The 16,794-nt window shown below is 34.9% G+C and overlaps 1 protein-coding gene across 1 annotated transcript; it reads right to left on the bottom strand.

Annotated features, from left to right (window-relative positions):
• Positions 1-11,172: 11,172 nt before the first annotated feature.
• LOC110445450 (zinc transporter ZIP8-like) lies at positions 11,173-16,442 on the bottom strand. Its single transcript, XM_021490089.1, has 7 exons — positions 16,419-16,442; positions 15,879-16,047; positions 14,812-14,981; positions 13,469-13,597; positions 12,732-12,978; positions 11,736-11,923; positions 11,173-11,368 (listed from the first exon to the last, which is right to left on the bottom strand). Exons 1-7 carry the CDS (start codon positions 16,440-16,442, stop codon positions 11,219-11,221), a joined length of 1,077 nt encoding a protein of 358 aa, XP_021345764.1. The 3' UTR covers positions 11,173-11,218.
• Positions 16,443-16,794: the final 352 nt, after the last annotated feature.

The following is a 16,794-nucleotide window of genomic DNA, read 5'->3' as shown; positions in this document are numbered from 1 at the left end:
GTGGGCGGGCCTGACTGAATATTGACCAATCAGCGCAATCGGAAAATTTTAGTTTCGTTAAAAAAGTGTCCCAACTGTTAATAAAATGTTGTCTAATAATATTTAGAATATTGTAAGGGAGTGTTTGTATCTGTATAATAAAACAGTTGAAGTATGGGTATTTCGGGATATAGCAAGTTTATGATCCTCGTCCAGGACTATTTCCCTCGACTTCGCCTCGGGAAATAGTCCTGGCCTCGGGGGATCCTAAACTTGCTATATCCCTCATACCCATACTTTAACTGTTAACCATCGTATGGCATTGCCACTATAACCCTACCAAATTCAGTTGGCATTCATATAGTCTATGAATGCCATGGTCGATTGTTGACGTCATAATTATTACATTGGATACCACTGTTCCTTCCTGGGCGATGGCTGTTCTATTCATTTAAAACGAATACACTATATATACATTATTTGAACTAAATGCTGAATAAGTGTAATTAAATATTTTATGAGATGAACATATTCCGAAAATGATAAATATAAGTATTGAGCTGTTTTTAGTTGGCATTCCTAGTCAATATTGACTAGGAATGCCAACTGTAAGCAGTCAAATGCTTCAATAACAAGTCGTAAAATTGGGGGCGAAATCTGACGCTGCATGATTTATGACATCATAGTTATGGCGGGCCACGTTCAGCCATCCAATCTTCCGACGAAAAAGTAAATGATTCTTCAGATATTTAATCAAAATTGTCCGAACGTGCCATGGTTTTACTCGTCGGCGATGTAGCGACACATTTCATTGTTTAATAATTATGCACGTATAATTGGACGCGTGCATATTTACTTTTGTTCAATAAACCTTGCACTATCTTCGATACTCCAGAAGTTATGCTTTCTGCACCTCTGGGATATGTCATGTCGCACTGTAATCTCCCAAGAAAAGGTATCAGCCTAGCGATTGATCAATTTATTTGCCCGAATCCAATCAAATAGCTAGCCGCATGCCTTCAAGTTTGCCATGACCTATTCCAGGGGCGCAGCGTAAGTAAGTGTAACCCCTGGGTAACGAGGACGACTCGGTTGCAAATGCTCCAATATTTTCCTCGTATTGAAAGTTTAAACAAACAAGTGAGCAGAGTGTGAGTGTTCTTGACATTGGTTTTGTCACGTTAATGGACGCTGGCGCATGTAGACTTACATATTTATTTAGTCGTATAATCTCTCTCCAGTTGTTCGTGTTTTGTTTTTCTCTTAGTTCTCCCTACCGTCCATCATCTATTTCTTTGTTATCCCCCACCCCTGTACAATTTCCTTCTCAGGCCACACAGGCACTAGCCTCGTCTGTCACTACACCCATAATAAAGTCAAGCGCCTGTGTCTTTCCATTCAGTTGTTCTTCCCTTCTCAGAGTTTCACGTCTCTCCCATCACGCATGCAGCATCCCCTTATAGCTGTCTTGTGCCACTCTATCAAATCGTTCTTCCTCTTTTCTCAGTTGTCATATGATTATATACATATGCATTGAAGCCTATTTATATGTCATTCNCTCATCCCGTCTCTCTCTATTGCCACAAGTTAATAAAACCTTTTTTAGGATTGTGTCTTGTTCGTATCAGATACCAGATCACTATTTCATAATGGACAATTCTTTTATGTGTCATTGAATAGCGATCGGTATCTTTTATTCCGATGTCTACGATAGATGTCTCTCACTATGTTCTCTTTTAGTTCCAAATCTTTCTTATGGGTTCTCGACTTTAGTTGGTGTTATCTTTCATAATTAATTAAAAGTAGTAGCTTACATGCATTAAAACATCCTGGTGATGAGGTAATTTTGACCAAAACTACTTCACGAATTTATTCATATATTTTCTATCTTATCCTTTTGGAATACTCTTCATCTCTCACCAAACTTTATAATTACAGGTGATTTTTAAAAATATCGACTTGCTTACTGGAGAATGCAATCGTCTGGTTCTTCCTGTTTCTTATCAATTTTTTTTATTTTTGTAATGTAAAAAGAGTAGATGGCAGTAATTTTACAGGTACTATCATTGAACCAAACACGGAATATTACTTAACCATTCACTGTGAAATAACAACATTTCTCAAAACACTCCCAACACTGAATGATGGATTCTAACATTTTGAACTATTTTGAGATTCCAAAGGAAATTACAGGAAACTTTAAAGCAAAATGTAGACATTGTTCATCAGCTATCTTTGGAAGTTTAAAAGTAACCTCCAACTTCATAACTCGTATGAAGGTAAACCTCTTTATTCTATTCATTTTAATTCAGTAATTTGCCTGATGCTGTTCCTTTAAATAAGTTACTATGTTCTGAGGTTATTATATTGCCTTTTTTTATTGTACAAACACTCGTGCACACAAAAAAGACCTGGAAATCATTTCAGTTGGGATTTTACATCAATATAGCTTCAGTTGAGAGACTTTTAAGCAAGATATTCCTCCCAGGCAGGTGCTGTCTAAATGACGATACTTTCGAACATATAATGATGATTAAATGTAAAATGAATATCTAAATAAAATGCATTGACAGTTTACGTTGGATTTTCTCATTAGTAGTCAAATATGGAGATTTTCGAGGCGAAAAAGTGTTCTAAGTCCAAATATCGTTATAATATATGAACCATATGTATATAGTGAAGACATTGTTATGTGAAACTAGTGAAACTACAGTGTATATTCATGATAATATAAACTTTTCAAACTTCTAGTAACACTGAACAGTGGTTTGGAGTGCATTCACGTTTATAATATATATATATACAAAGGATCTTAAATGAGTTTTCATTTCATATGAGATTTTATAAAAACGAATCTTAGGAGTTTTTATTTTTGCGAGCCTTGACGAGCAAAAATTAAAACTTTTAGACGAGTTTCATAAAAGCTCATATAAAATGAAAACAAATTTAAGATATTTTTTATCACATAACTCAGAAAACTTACATTTTGACAGGTTTAAAAGCCAAAATGTAGAGGGCATAATCAAACGGAGACAGCCATTTTGTTGCGCCATTCACAATTTATGACGTCACGTCATTGTCCATATTATGACGTCACAATCGATTTCTGACTGGCACAGGCAATGAAAACGCTCCGGTGTATATCACACTAGTGACACATGTAAACATATTACACGGACGAATGCACTGGAAAACAGGCCGATTATGTGATAAATTAGATAAATAAATGCTGTTATAAATATATTATTCATGCTTATAATGAAAGAGTTAAAGCCCAACGTTTTATGTTACCCACTCACTCGTTTGTTTAGTTAAAAATATATGTAATGGTAATTAATTACACTGGCAATGTAATTAATATTTGATTAATAACATTACTGAACCATGTAATGGTAATGGTAATGGCACTTTTCCAATGTATTGTGTAATTTAAATAATTACATTACCAAAGTAATGGCCACATTCGTATCAGTGAAATTTCTCACATCTGCATTACTTTTGAGGGGAAAACATGTATGTATGGTATTCTATGACATTTCTAAAGCTTTTGATCGAGTTTGGCATAAAGTTTTGATGGCGAAGTTAAAATCCTATGGCATTTCCAGTGAATTGTATTTGTGGTTAGAAAAATGTATCTCGGAAACATCAAGAGGTCTTTTAACTCGATTCTAATTCTGAATTAGATTTAATCGAACAGGAGTACCCAAGGGCTCAATTTTTGGACAGCTTTTGTTTTGAACACACATATATATATATATCAATGATATTACCAATGGTTTTTAACTACTGGTCGTCTCTTTGCAGATGATACATATTTACTTTGGCCAAATACCCTGGCCAAATACTCTGGCCAAATCCAAGGGGACATAAAAACTCACCTCTTCACGTCTGCATTTTAGGGTCTCCGCAAAGACGTCATGTAAATACCACCCTTTATTTGTTCAATTATGTGTACATTGCTTGTTAAATGTATGAAAGTGATTGTAAGCCTTTGTTTTTGTTTCACAATTATATCTATTACTATTATCCATATGTTGTAAAGCGCTTTAGAGTAATTTTACAAATTATATAGAGCGCTATATAAATATTGTATAGTATTGTTATTATTATTTACTTTAATCGTCAACAGCTTTGGATAAAGATCTTGAGAAAAATGGTTGGTGACATTAACCCAGATCAAACTGATGTATTTTTTTTTTCAAATTCCAACAGCATTGAGAAAGATTTAGATTCGATTTTTGATTGAAGTTTTTAAAACTTTACTGATCATCATAAGCATTTAGGAGTTACTGTTAGCTAAAATGCAAAGTGGGGGCTCATATCAGTGTGGGTTATAGTTCTGTTATAAACAAAATAAACGTCTTACAAAAACTGAAATACCTACAGAATAGAGAAAGCTTTTAAAGAATTTATAAATCTGGCTTGGAATATGCCGGATGTCGGATGGTTGTAATAGACACGAGACAGAAAAGATAGAGAAAGCCAAAAGAGAAGCCGCCCGTATTATCACAGCAAGCATTGATGATTTATATTTTGAAAATAGTTCAGAACCTCCTTCCAATAAAAGAAAACGAAGAAAACTCCATTTTTCATTAAATGCATAATAATGTAACTCCCGATTATCTTTACTCTCTTCTGCCATCTGATCTTAGTGGAAATAACCGGTATAGTTACATACCTTAAGAAATAACAACGATTATCGAATTCCTCGTTTCTGGATTTCTTTTACTAATTCCTCTTTCATGCCGTTCACTCTTCGCAGTTGGAACTCTTTAGATAATCCATTAGGATCTTTGACGTCCTTTAATTCTTTAAAAAAAACTCTTTATCCTCAAATATACCTCTTCATCCTTTTATATTGAGTATAAGTGACCGTAACTTGAAAAGTTTGCCTACTAAGCTTAGAAATCGGTGCAGTTTTCTTGAATATGATCTATATAGGGCTAACTTTGTGCAAAGTCCTGTCTGGAATTGTGGACGTCCCTGTGAGAATGACTATCGCTTTTTTCTTCGACTCTCAACTTTTCATCAACGAAGGGCGTATCCTGTTTCAGAGTTTGAACGAGTCAATATAAATTGACTTTAACGTAGAACTTATTTTGTTTGGTAATTCTCAGTTTTCGTTGGACCTTAACTCAAAAGTTTTTACAAACGTGCAACACTTCATCAGATTTAGAAATCGAGTTTAATTGTGTGTGTGTATCTCATAGTTATAACCATATCTGACATTACTGTTGTGTATACTACATTGTATACGTTTTAGTGACATACTTATATTGGTTTACTTTTCAACTCGGCATTAACTGAATAGGTTTGACTTGTCCACTTTCGTCATCCCCTACCCAGCCCTGGATTCTCCAGGGGTTACGCTCACTTTCGCTCTCTGCTCTCCCATGGAATATGTCGAAGCAAAATCGAAGGCTCGGTGTGTGCCACCTTGTCGATGAGACAAGAAGACTAATTTTATGCTTTAAGAATTTGTCGGTCTCTTAAAGGTAAAATTTACTGTCTTTAAGGTCGGGGGTCGCTCCTTTGAAATCTTCAAAGGACAGGCAACAGCCTAGCAATTGGTCCAGTAATTTTACCCGAGACCAATCAAATAGCTAGACGTGTACCTTCAATTTTGCTTTGAAATATTTCAGTGGTGCAGAGAGCGAAAGTGAGCGAAACCCCTGGAATATCGAGGATGACCACCTCCCCACTGTCCAGTCACCATCAAAGCGTCTTGTTACAAAACAAAATGTAAATATTTATTATTTTTTTATCACATATCTGACCCATTTTACTATGTCCATACAGCCATGTCATAAATATGGTATTACACACGTGTAATAAAACCTAAAGGTGCTGTGATTGGTCAAAACCTGTGGGAACATATTCCTACGCCACTACAGGTACTAGCTACTTCTATTTAATATAACACATGATACATTTACTGGTATTTTAAATTTGAAATCTTTATTCTGTCATTGAGGGTTTGAATGTGCATCGCTCGTCAAATATGTAATACGTTACTTTCGTTTATATATTTATGTTACATGTAATCATATATTGCCTAATTAATGTACCACTTAGTAATAAATGTATTTTACTATTGCTTAATTAAGAAATATCATTGTCGTTGTACCTTTGATGTCATTTTTAACAGGAGTTATTTCCCATTTACTAACGCGTGCAAGTCTTTTATGATATTGGACTACTATTAAATCCGGGGTTTTTTGTTGTTGTTTTTTCAAATAAAAATCCGTTTTATACCGATTTAAAAACTATGCATCTACAGAGAATACAAATGTAGATTTTTTTATAAATAGTTATTGTCAAACTTCACCCTTGTTTTAGGGCGTTCAGATATTTGTATTTTATAACTACTTTGGAAACGATTTTCGAAATATATACAGGTTTATGTACAAAAAGACACAAGGACATACGAACATATACGACTTTAATACAATATAATATGCAGATATAAGAATATTTTAAAACCAGATGAAAATATGGCTCGACATTAAATTCTCTGCAATGGTAGTGCTCAAGTAATGGATGTAACCTTTATAATGATAATAATGATAAAGTATTATATATTTCAAATCAGAAACTAGTTAGACGCCACATAAATTGCTTTTGATGGCCCAGGTGGAAGCGCACATAGCACCAACAAGGGATAAAACTGGAGAACCCGGAGAACCCACAGGTGTTTCCATACCTTTTTACGACCGGCTAGGGATTCAACCTCCGCTGAACGTGAATAGGTATGGGGTCTATGACAAGTTTACATTCACTCATGGTTCAATATCGATCCAGTGTTTAGTGCTTTTAGTTAGTTTTATGTTTTGTCTATTATATTAACAGGTAAGGCATTTCATGACGTGTCTCCATGTGTGTAATGTATGCGTGTTTGTGTGTATGTGTGCTGGATGTAGGGTATGTTGGTGTATTTGTTTCCTGACGATAGCGCGGTTCTGATGCCGTCTTTAAAGTACTATCACACTGCAATACTATGAAAAAAATTCTCAGCATAGCATCCTGCCTGATCACATTATGCTAACAACGGGTGAACCAGTTGTTGCTGTTTCACGAATTGCTGAACTTTAAACAGTGAATAACAACTACCATTTTAAGGACTTTGTAAGGTCCCGGCCTTCCTCACCTGGGGGAACGTTAAACATTTGGCCTAAATCTAAAAAATAAGTATCGCCAAGCAAGGCACTAGGAAACAAAAGGTAGTTAATAGAAGAAAGAAATATAGATATCTCAAATATTGCAATGGGTATATACATCAGATTCAATGATGCATGAACTTGCATAAGATATCTTATATAAGAGATACATAAGATACCTAAGATAATATGATGCAATACAGTATCAACATCGTTCCAAGAATGAATGTGCCCTAGGGGTCTCCTGCCCGACCACAAGTACTTGCTTCGGATATTAACATCTAGATGCAACATTGATTAACCTTACAATGCAGGTACACCTAAGGCCGCCTGAAATAATCAGACGCCATATCAGAAGTACACGAACATGTTATTGGCAATTAACCAGGGCGATTTTGGTAACGGCAGTATACAATATTTGTGTAAAATGAAATATCATCAAAAAGTTGTGACATGTATGTGATATACCGATTAGTAAAAGAAAACTTGTATAAATGCCACCCAATCCTATGAAGAAAAAAATGAGCGTATCATAGTTTATACATTCTTGACTTTGTATATACAAATATTTCGACACGGGAGGTAATTATGATGCTAAAGTGACAATCTTTTAAGTAATATTGTTAGTTATGAAATATGACTATGCATATGATATACGATTTCAAAGGCAAACTAGTATGCGTTCCATTCTTTTTGTGATATGTTGGTTCATTTATGTCCATCCCTTGACACTTTAATATTCTGTTTTAAACCTAGTATTTTCAAAAATTCCGAAGTAGCCCCCCTCCCCCTTAATTCATTTTAAAGAGAGAAGTAGCTAGTGAATAACTGTACCCTTACGCTCTAATTTAGAAATAATATTTTGATGAAATGTGTTGCCTATTAAGAACCCTATATATTTTTTAAAGTTTGACAATAAGTGTTTATATAAAATCTACATTTGTATTCTCTGTAGATGCATAGTTTTTAAATCAGTATAAAACGGATTTAATAGTAGGCCAATATCACCAAAGACTTGCACGCGTTAGTAAATGGGAAATAACTCCAGTTTTATCCTTTGTTGGTGCTATGTGCGCTTCCACCTGGGCCATCAAAAGCAATTTATGTGGCGTCTAACTAGTTTCTGATTTGAAATATATAATACTTTATCATTATTATCATTATAAAGGTTACATCCATTACTTGAGCACTACCATTGCAGAGAATTTAATGTCGAGCCATATTTTAATCCGGTTTTAGAATATTCTTCTATCTACATATGATATTGTATTAAAGACGTATATGTTCATACGTATGTCCTTGTGTCTTTCTGTACATGAACTTGAATTTATTTCGTGCAGTTTATTCAGACTGGTAGGTTTTGATTGATAAAACGTTAATACAGGTAGTGTTACACTATAGCACTTCAATAATAATTATGTTTAAGAAATAATCGACGAATGTGCGTGTATTACGGTGGAATATATAACGAGGGTAAGAAAATGTTGGAAAAAATAATTATTGAAGGCGCTTAGTTGTTTATTTTCCAATACTTCCGAATTCCGAGTTATATTTTTCACCATAATCTACAAACATATGTTGATTATATCTATTCTAATAAGGAAAATGTTATGATTTTTTTGTGTCTACTCCACTGTCCATACCTCTATGATAAGCAAGGTGACGTATTTTTTAATTTTATTTTTTAAATAAAGCTGTTCTACTGTAATAGGTTTTATAATCTATTTAATAGCTTTATAAGGTAATAGGACGTGACTCTATTGTGTCATCTACTAAGGTATGTGTATCTGTGTACGATACCTAGGTGTATTTTCCTTCTTGCGATGGCGTGAATATGATGGCGAATTCATAGTGTTTCCTCACTGAAACACCAATCCGAAGGAACCAAGCACTGAATTCCGCCCGGTCACATTATACAGATAATGGAGGTGGTTTTAATTACCCTAAATGCTGAACGTTTAGCAGGGAATACAATCTTCGATATTAAAGAAATTTGGAAGGTCCCGGAATAGCGGCAAATTATAAAATATCGTTAATGCCTTTACCGGCGACCTCAGCTTTGTTAAAAAAATAAACTCCGAAGGGAAGAAGTATCGCCAAGCATCAAACGTTAACTAAGTAAGAAAATGGGCAAAATGGGAAAAAAGTTAAAGGTCGACACTTTTTCCCGAATGGTTTAAATCTATAAACCAAGTTAAACATGTTCGGCAAGGTTAAAGACAAATATTTGTTCTTTATTCTTTCTGGATAAAGAATGTTTATGTAACCGTCAAAACAAGTATATAGTTGTACCAAGCCAATTACAATGCTCTTTGCCTATAAATACTTTGTATAAACCTTATTTGTGAATAGCTCTCTGTTGAATACATGATAAGTTTACTCAAGTACCAACGACACTTTCTATAGACATGATATTGACCAATCATTGTTCGATCTCTAACAATTTGGTGTATCAAATAACTAAACTAAACAGACAAACAATGGCTTTGTACGGAACGTTTCTCATATTTGTTTTAACCACTTAATCATTGAACTGCTTTCAGGTGGCATTCAAGGTTATATGAATGCCTACTGTAAATGACAAATTCATGACAAACGCGCTTTATTTTGAGTATGTCACTTCAAGCTGGCAATCATATATTGGCTATGGATGCAATGTGACTGCAGTTCTTAACTCATATTTACCGTTTTTGTAATAGTTTTTCAATCTCGTTCATAAAAGTAAAAGGTATAGTTCGTATTTGCTTATTTATCATTTACGCTTGTGCAATGAACAGAAAGTTATCTTCCATGGAGGGTCAGTGATACCCAAAGTTACCATTATGACGTCATGATACAGATGGCGACAACAATCTGTTTTATCTTATAGAAGATGTAAATCACATTTTGTCACTTAATGGTGACGCTGTGGCATATATCTCTTACGTTACATTAAACGTTAGTCATCTTTTTCACTGTGTGTTAACGCTGTGATTAATATTTTCTTATTCTTCTTTACGGAAGACCTAAATGATCTTTTCATTGTGTGCTGACGCTGTGATCTATACATTTTATATATAATCCTGCTGTATCCCGCTGCATGCTGTAAGAGTCGACTAACGTGCCCCTCCCCCATCCCCTCATCAGGGATTTTCTTCCGGGTCTTCTACGTTGAGGACATTAAAGCCACAATTGGGATCTATATCGTGTCTTTTTTACTTCTCCACTCTTTCCTACCGGTGGTATCTCCTTATGCACCCGTCTTCCCATAACCTTGACTGTGGTCTGGACATTAAACCACAAACAAACAAACACGCTGTACCGTCGGACATAAAACTTGTCATTAAGCGTAGTATTAAAACAAATTTATGATGCACCAAGCTAGAATTGTGTTTGATATTGGTATTATTATGCATCTATTTGCAATCCATTGTTGATCGTTATGATAAAAAATAATTTATGATACTGAAAATTTGATTGCCATTGATGTTTATAAAATTATTTACATTTTACATATTTTCATAGTTTGATATACCTGTATTCCTCTTCTTTTTTTGGTCTAGATTTGTCTGGATATCAACAATTTCTATACGGGATTCGTGTCAGTTCGAAACCCGATCTGTCTCCGTTTCCTTGTTACCCTCGGAACACTTATTAAGTTACAAAAGATAAAGGGTTCTGTAAGGTATAGATTTCTTTCAGAAATGATTTATTAAAGCTATTGTCATACCTGTAAAATCTTTCTAATTCATAGTTACATTTTTTGGCAGTGGTTAGGGGATCCTGAACCGATGCTATAGGTCCAAAGTTATTTCATACTGGAACCACATAGATCAAAACTCTGTCGTTTATCTTTTTTTAAAGATATGTCTTGTGCATCTTGTTTTCGATTGAGAAAATTCGTCAATGTTTTCATGTTAGAGTGATAAATGCAAACTATAAACAATGCCATAAATCTGCTGACATAATGCCATAAATGCCATACATGTCATAATGCTACTATTTTGATGCAACCTTTACGAAACAGTATTTTGTTGTAAGCATGCAACATATAAGAAAATATCCGTCTTGGTAAAACATTTAACCTATACTAATGTGCCTCTCTATACAGACAAGTAGGAACTGTATGTTGCCAGAAGGATAACTACACCGAATCCCAGTACAAGGCCAATGTTCTGATAGAAAAACACTGTCATAGTACCGTCCTTACCAGCCCTGGCAGCAAATTTGGCTTGATTATTCATTTCCGGAATCTACAAGTTGAAAAAACATTACACGAATAGGACATAGAAATATGAGCTGATTAATTTTCATATGCAAGATACTAAATAAGGTAAGAACAATATTATATCTTTTAATTACCATGTTTTACATTTAAAGAAAAATATCTGGATACATGGCAATCAATATGGGGAAGTCATTATACAATGCAAGGCTTTAGGATTTTCCTTATAATGATTCAAAATTTGATCGCTGTGGATGATTTATCATTAAAGCACTTTTTCATGAAAATAGTGCCAAAAAAGCTGCATCGTTACTAGAGCGTATGTTGAACATTCTTCTATATACCCATTATATGTAGGTCAGAGCTATATTGATAATATACCCTCATATACTCACCATATCAGCCAGCGCTATATAGATAAATAATCCTCCAGAGAAGGCGAAGACATATGTATTTGCGTCTGTGTTCTCTCCCACAATGATCCCGATCACCAATCCCATATATATTGTCACCGCGGCCAAGAAGTTTAGAAGTAAGGCTCGTTTGATTGTCATCCCGCTGTGTAACAAAATGGCTATATCGCCTGGCATAATAGAAAACAATCTTATCAAACATAATATTGCAAGATGTCTGTTTGAGAGATGAACGTGACACACCCACATGGTGATGCACCTTTCAGATTTGTTTATAGATATATTATGCCAAAAATGCATTGCACTATAGCATACAGCTTTATCGTCCTTCTAGCACTCATAGGTTTTTCTGGGGGCAACTTCTGGTTAAAACTACGATAGGGAGGGGCGCATAAGACACCTTAATAATATGAAATTCAATAATTTAAGGAGTATTGGGTAATTTCAAATTAATACTGATTTAAGTGTGTAAATGGTTATATCTACCTGTCTTTTGTGTTTACATATTAAAACTTTTGGCCACAACAGATCATCTATCCTTATACAGGTGTTTCATATAAAATGTCAGAATGAAAATCCAACTGCAAGGCTTCAGCCAACTTTGAGGACTGACCAGTAAAGTCAACTATTTTAATACGTATAACAGTAACAAGTTATACGAGGAAATGGAACACCTATTTGAGAATTTGATTGTAGATACAGAAAACATCACTAAGCAACAACATTTTAATGCACCATATAACCATTTCAGCCATTTTTACATCATTACCTGAGGCAACAAGAATAAAACATCTATAACTAAAGTGTTCCGCAATTATGTTTCCAATGTCTGTCTTTATTAATGTAATTTCATATCTTACTTTCAAGCACTATTAGATTCATGTTTTCTGTGTTCGTTTTTATCACGACCAGCCTTGCCAACCAGTAAAATCCCCTGTCAAGTTGAAGAGGTCTATTAGGTACGGAATAAGAACATACCCAATTCGTGTGGAAGTTCTTCGCTGAGGATGGCCAGGGAAACACTAACTCCCATTGCTACATTTTCCGTGTAGGCGGCTCCCATGGCGATACCATCCGAAAAATTGTGGAGGGCGTCTCCAAGTAAAAGCGTCCAGGCTACAGCAGCAACACCCCCTTCTTGCTTCACATGAGAATGGCCAGGGAAGTCGCCGTTTTCTAAACCATTTAGTTCTGTCGTGTCTACGCATAATTCGCGTTTCTTTTTCTGAAATAGCATAAAACTCGTAGTGATAGTGTTTTTGACATAATTATGGAGCGACTGATTCAATAGTCTATTTTCCCGCTCTCACCAACAAACGCGTTTGATAAAACAAAAGAATATCAAAAGCAGCGAGAATTTATCTTGAGTACAGTTGTTTATGGAAAGAACAAAATTTCATAGTTTTAATTTGAATGTTCGGCTCCAGTTATCATATAACCCCCTTAAATATACTTGTACTTATTTTCAGTTTTCTTGTCAAATGTTTGGGAGTTAGATTTTCTAAAGTTCATGCTTTTTTTTTTTTCAAGCCAAGAGATGATACCTGAACATCATTGCAATTAACATTATATAGCCCTTTGACATATTTTTTCGATAAAATTCTTCACAAGGAATTCGGTAGCATTTTTGTATTAAACTTGACAAAGACTTAATAGATAGATTTATGCTATGTGGGAATAACTTATTTAAGAGAAATAGAAATAGGTAGCAGTACCTTCTTCATATCGGTGCCCATGTGGATGGATCTCTCCATGACAAAAAAGACGTAGATGCCGACGATGACCATGACCAGTTTCCACTTGTAGTCGGGTATTGGACTGTCCTCGCCCGTCATTCCTAAGGACTGCAAGATATAGGGGATAACTCAAAATAAATATGTTCCGTGGGAAATAGCAAAATACTTAAGGATATTTTCTTTTGTTCGACCAGCATGCTTTGAGGGTTAGAAAAAATGATTTTTTATTAGAAATGAAAACATTTATTAACATTCTTCTGTGAAACAAAGAATAACGTAACACACACACAGGGGCAAAAAAAGTGGAAATTCGACTGGGTATAATCTACTGTTGAAAGGGAGGTGTGTAAACCCCAATTTAAATGATTTTCACAAATGCGAGGAGTACTGGTTAGTTTCTTATCAATAATAAATAGATTGTGTATATTATGAACCGAAGCGCGACTCAAAAAAGATAAATTAATATGAGACTAATATAAACTTTCGCCACTTTAGGGGTAAGTTTGGAAAATCTCACCCCATGGGCCCGAAGCATTGCCGAATGCCAGACATTTAAGAATCTGACCCCGAGGTTTCAGAATTTTCTGTCTTGCTGATAAAGTCGGGAATCATTATTTTTCTCCCACATCACATACGAGTGGTTATTAAAATCCAAACGATGATTTAATAATTTCCAGCAAATTGGAGATTTAATTGTCTAATTGGGAAGAATAAGAAGTCCACCAACAGGTTCAATCACCTGGTATCACAAAGGACCCAAACAATGACTCGACGTTGCATTACGCCTGCTTTTATAAGATTATAATAATAATAATAATTAGAGGTCCTTATATACCGCTTTATCACAACCTAGTCCGTAGGTCGTCTCAAAGCGGTTTACAAATTATTAAAAAGATTGCAGTAGTGTGTACTCAAGAAAATTAACCTACCATTTTAAGTAGTTAAAAAATTCACTATTCATAAAACAAATCAAATTGTCTTATTAAAGATATAAAATTGATGTTATCTTAAAAAACATAGGATATCTACGCAATGAATAAGGTTCTATAAAAACGTTTGATTTCGATATCAGGAATAGGAAAATATCATTGGCCTCTACAGGAACCAAGAGAAACATTCGTCATACTATTAATTAGGACAAGAACTAAAAATCTTGGTATGAAGACAAAACCAAAGACAAACTATGTGGATTGAAATAAAATACGGCAAATGCAAAAGTAATGTTCATGTTCAATCCAGAATAAAGCGTAGCTATATGACTATGTCTAATCTCGAGGAAAGAGGACGTAATCGATATTTTCATATCGGATAGCTGTGGTTACCTCTGGTATTAGGACAAGGATCCCAGTCCCTCCTAGAGTCCCCACAGCAAGGGCCACACAAAAATACATTATCCGCTGAAACCCCCGAGTCTGCATACAGGGTTTGAAGAACAGTCCAATATTGGAGATGAAAACAACCACTGACGCTGATCCGATGCCGTAACCCCACGCTTGAACAAAACCACGGTAAAGATTAAGTATGTTTTAGTTAACTATCATACTGTTTAGCGGGAAATTATCGCCCAGTCAACTTTCGCCCTTCGCCCAAAAAATCAATTTTCGCCCAGTCAACTTTCGCTCTCCGCCCATACGGTCATTTTACGCCCAGTTTTTATTTACCCTTCACATTTAATTACTATATTCGCTGGTATGATATATTTGCCCTTATTACGGAGGGCGAAAAAGAGGAAAATTAAACTGCAGAGAATATTTCCCGGTATACAGTATTTAGAGTTATATATAGAGATTGTAGGATGCTTAACTATTTAGGTGAATTGTTGTTCAAAGCAAGTTAGATTTACACCGCTATAATTATCGGAATAAGGTCCCATTAATACGATGTTTTGAAAATTTAGGATGAATATGATCTTCCTTTCCATCAAAAATCTTTAAATGTTAATCGTTTTCAGATTTATTGATATGTTGATGGCGTCTCTATGGAAAATGTTAACGTCTATCTATTTATGAAAGCAAAGCTCTATCTATCAGGACACATTAGAACTCTGGGAGGCTAGGTCGGCATTTCTAAATATTTAAATTGCAAACATTGATTAATTAAAATTCTCAACAGGAAATGTCTGTGTTTTCTATGAGCGTGAGTTATATAAATTTCAGCCAGAGGGATCCCCCAAAAAGAAAAAACACATTGAAAATCCAATCACTTTGGATATAATTGTTTTATAAACATCCTTATATAAACGTACCTTTTTTCGACAAATCATATAAATTATACCTCCGAAGCTATCGATGAGATATATGGATATATAAAATTCCTAGATTCTTATTTGAATTTGGAAATTCATTGTATTTGGCTGTCAAGGCCAGATTAACACAATTCAAATATTGACCTTCGGCCGAGCTCGGCTTGGTCTCCGTCTCCTCTTCTTCGTCTTCGTCATGGTGACAACTGGACTCCTGAACAGAGTAGACAATGGCGGACAGACTTTTGGTTAGACTTGTGCTGTTCAAACCGGAAGTAGTGGAAAATTTCCGGAAAATGTCTTCGTATCCTAAACACTATGAGACAAAACAGAAAAGGAACATGAGTCTGATTATCTTTTCCTAGTGGGTACGCCCCTTCCTTACAGGAAACAAAAGAAATCTAGAAGATCTCTGGCGCATTTTAAAGTGCAATTTATCATTAAAATGTCATACAAAATTAAGTCATGGCAAAAGTATACAGTAAAGCATTTGTTTTATTGTTATGATTAATTGTAACAGATGTGATTTTATTTCAATGCAATGTCACTACGGGTTCGAACCTTGGACTTTTGAATTATAAGTCTTACGCTCTACCGAATGAGTTAAATAAATGCTTTCCTCATATGGAAGGATGCTGCGAGCTATATCAGCGTCACATGTATCCCCCTCCTCGTCCAGGAAAGTACTTGCTCCAAGTCGTCAGGGGTCATAACGATTCTTCTTGGCCGAGTCGATAGGAAGCGTTTAGTTTTTTTTCTATCAGGGTGTCATTCCATTCTAAAAGTGTTTTATGGAAACATATTAAAAAGAATGTCATGTGTGATTACCATTATACTATGCGTGTATAATCTGCTCCATCCTCAATGATTTAGGAATATTACCAATGGCAGCAAGGCGAGTTTTTATCTTTGTATACCGCAATATCTATGTATTTTGAAATAAAAAATAGATAAACAAAACATCTTGACTTCAAACGCTTGCTTAAAATGTTTTTAAGCAATGTATCATGCTTTGGAATATGAGGAGTAGCCAAGGAAAAAAAGGAAGTTCGCTGAATCTTTT

This window comes from Mizuhopecten yessoensis, unplaced genomic scaffold (genome assembly GCF_002113885.1).
Source record: "Mizuhopecten yessoensis strain PY_sf001 unplaced genomic scaffold, ASM211388v2 scaffold2307, whole genome shotgun sequence".
Taxonomy (NCBI): Eukaryota; Metazoa; Mollusca; class Bivalvia; order Pectinida; family Pectinidae; genus Mizuhopecten; species Mizuhopecten yessoensis.
Note: the sequence above shows the minus strand (reverse complement) of the source record. Positions and strands in the feature narration are given on the sequence as shown.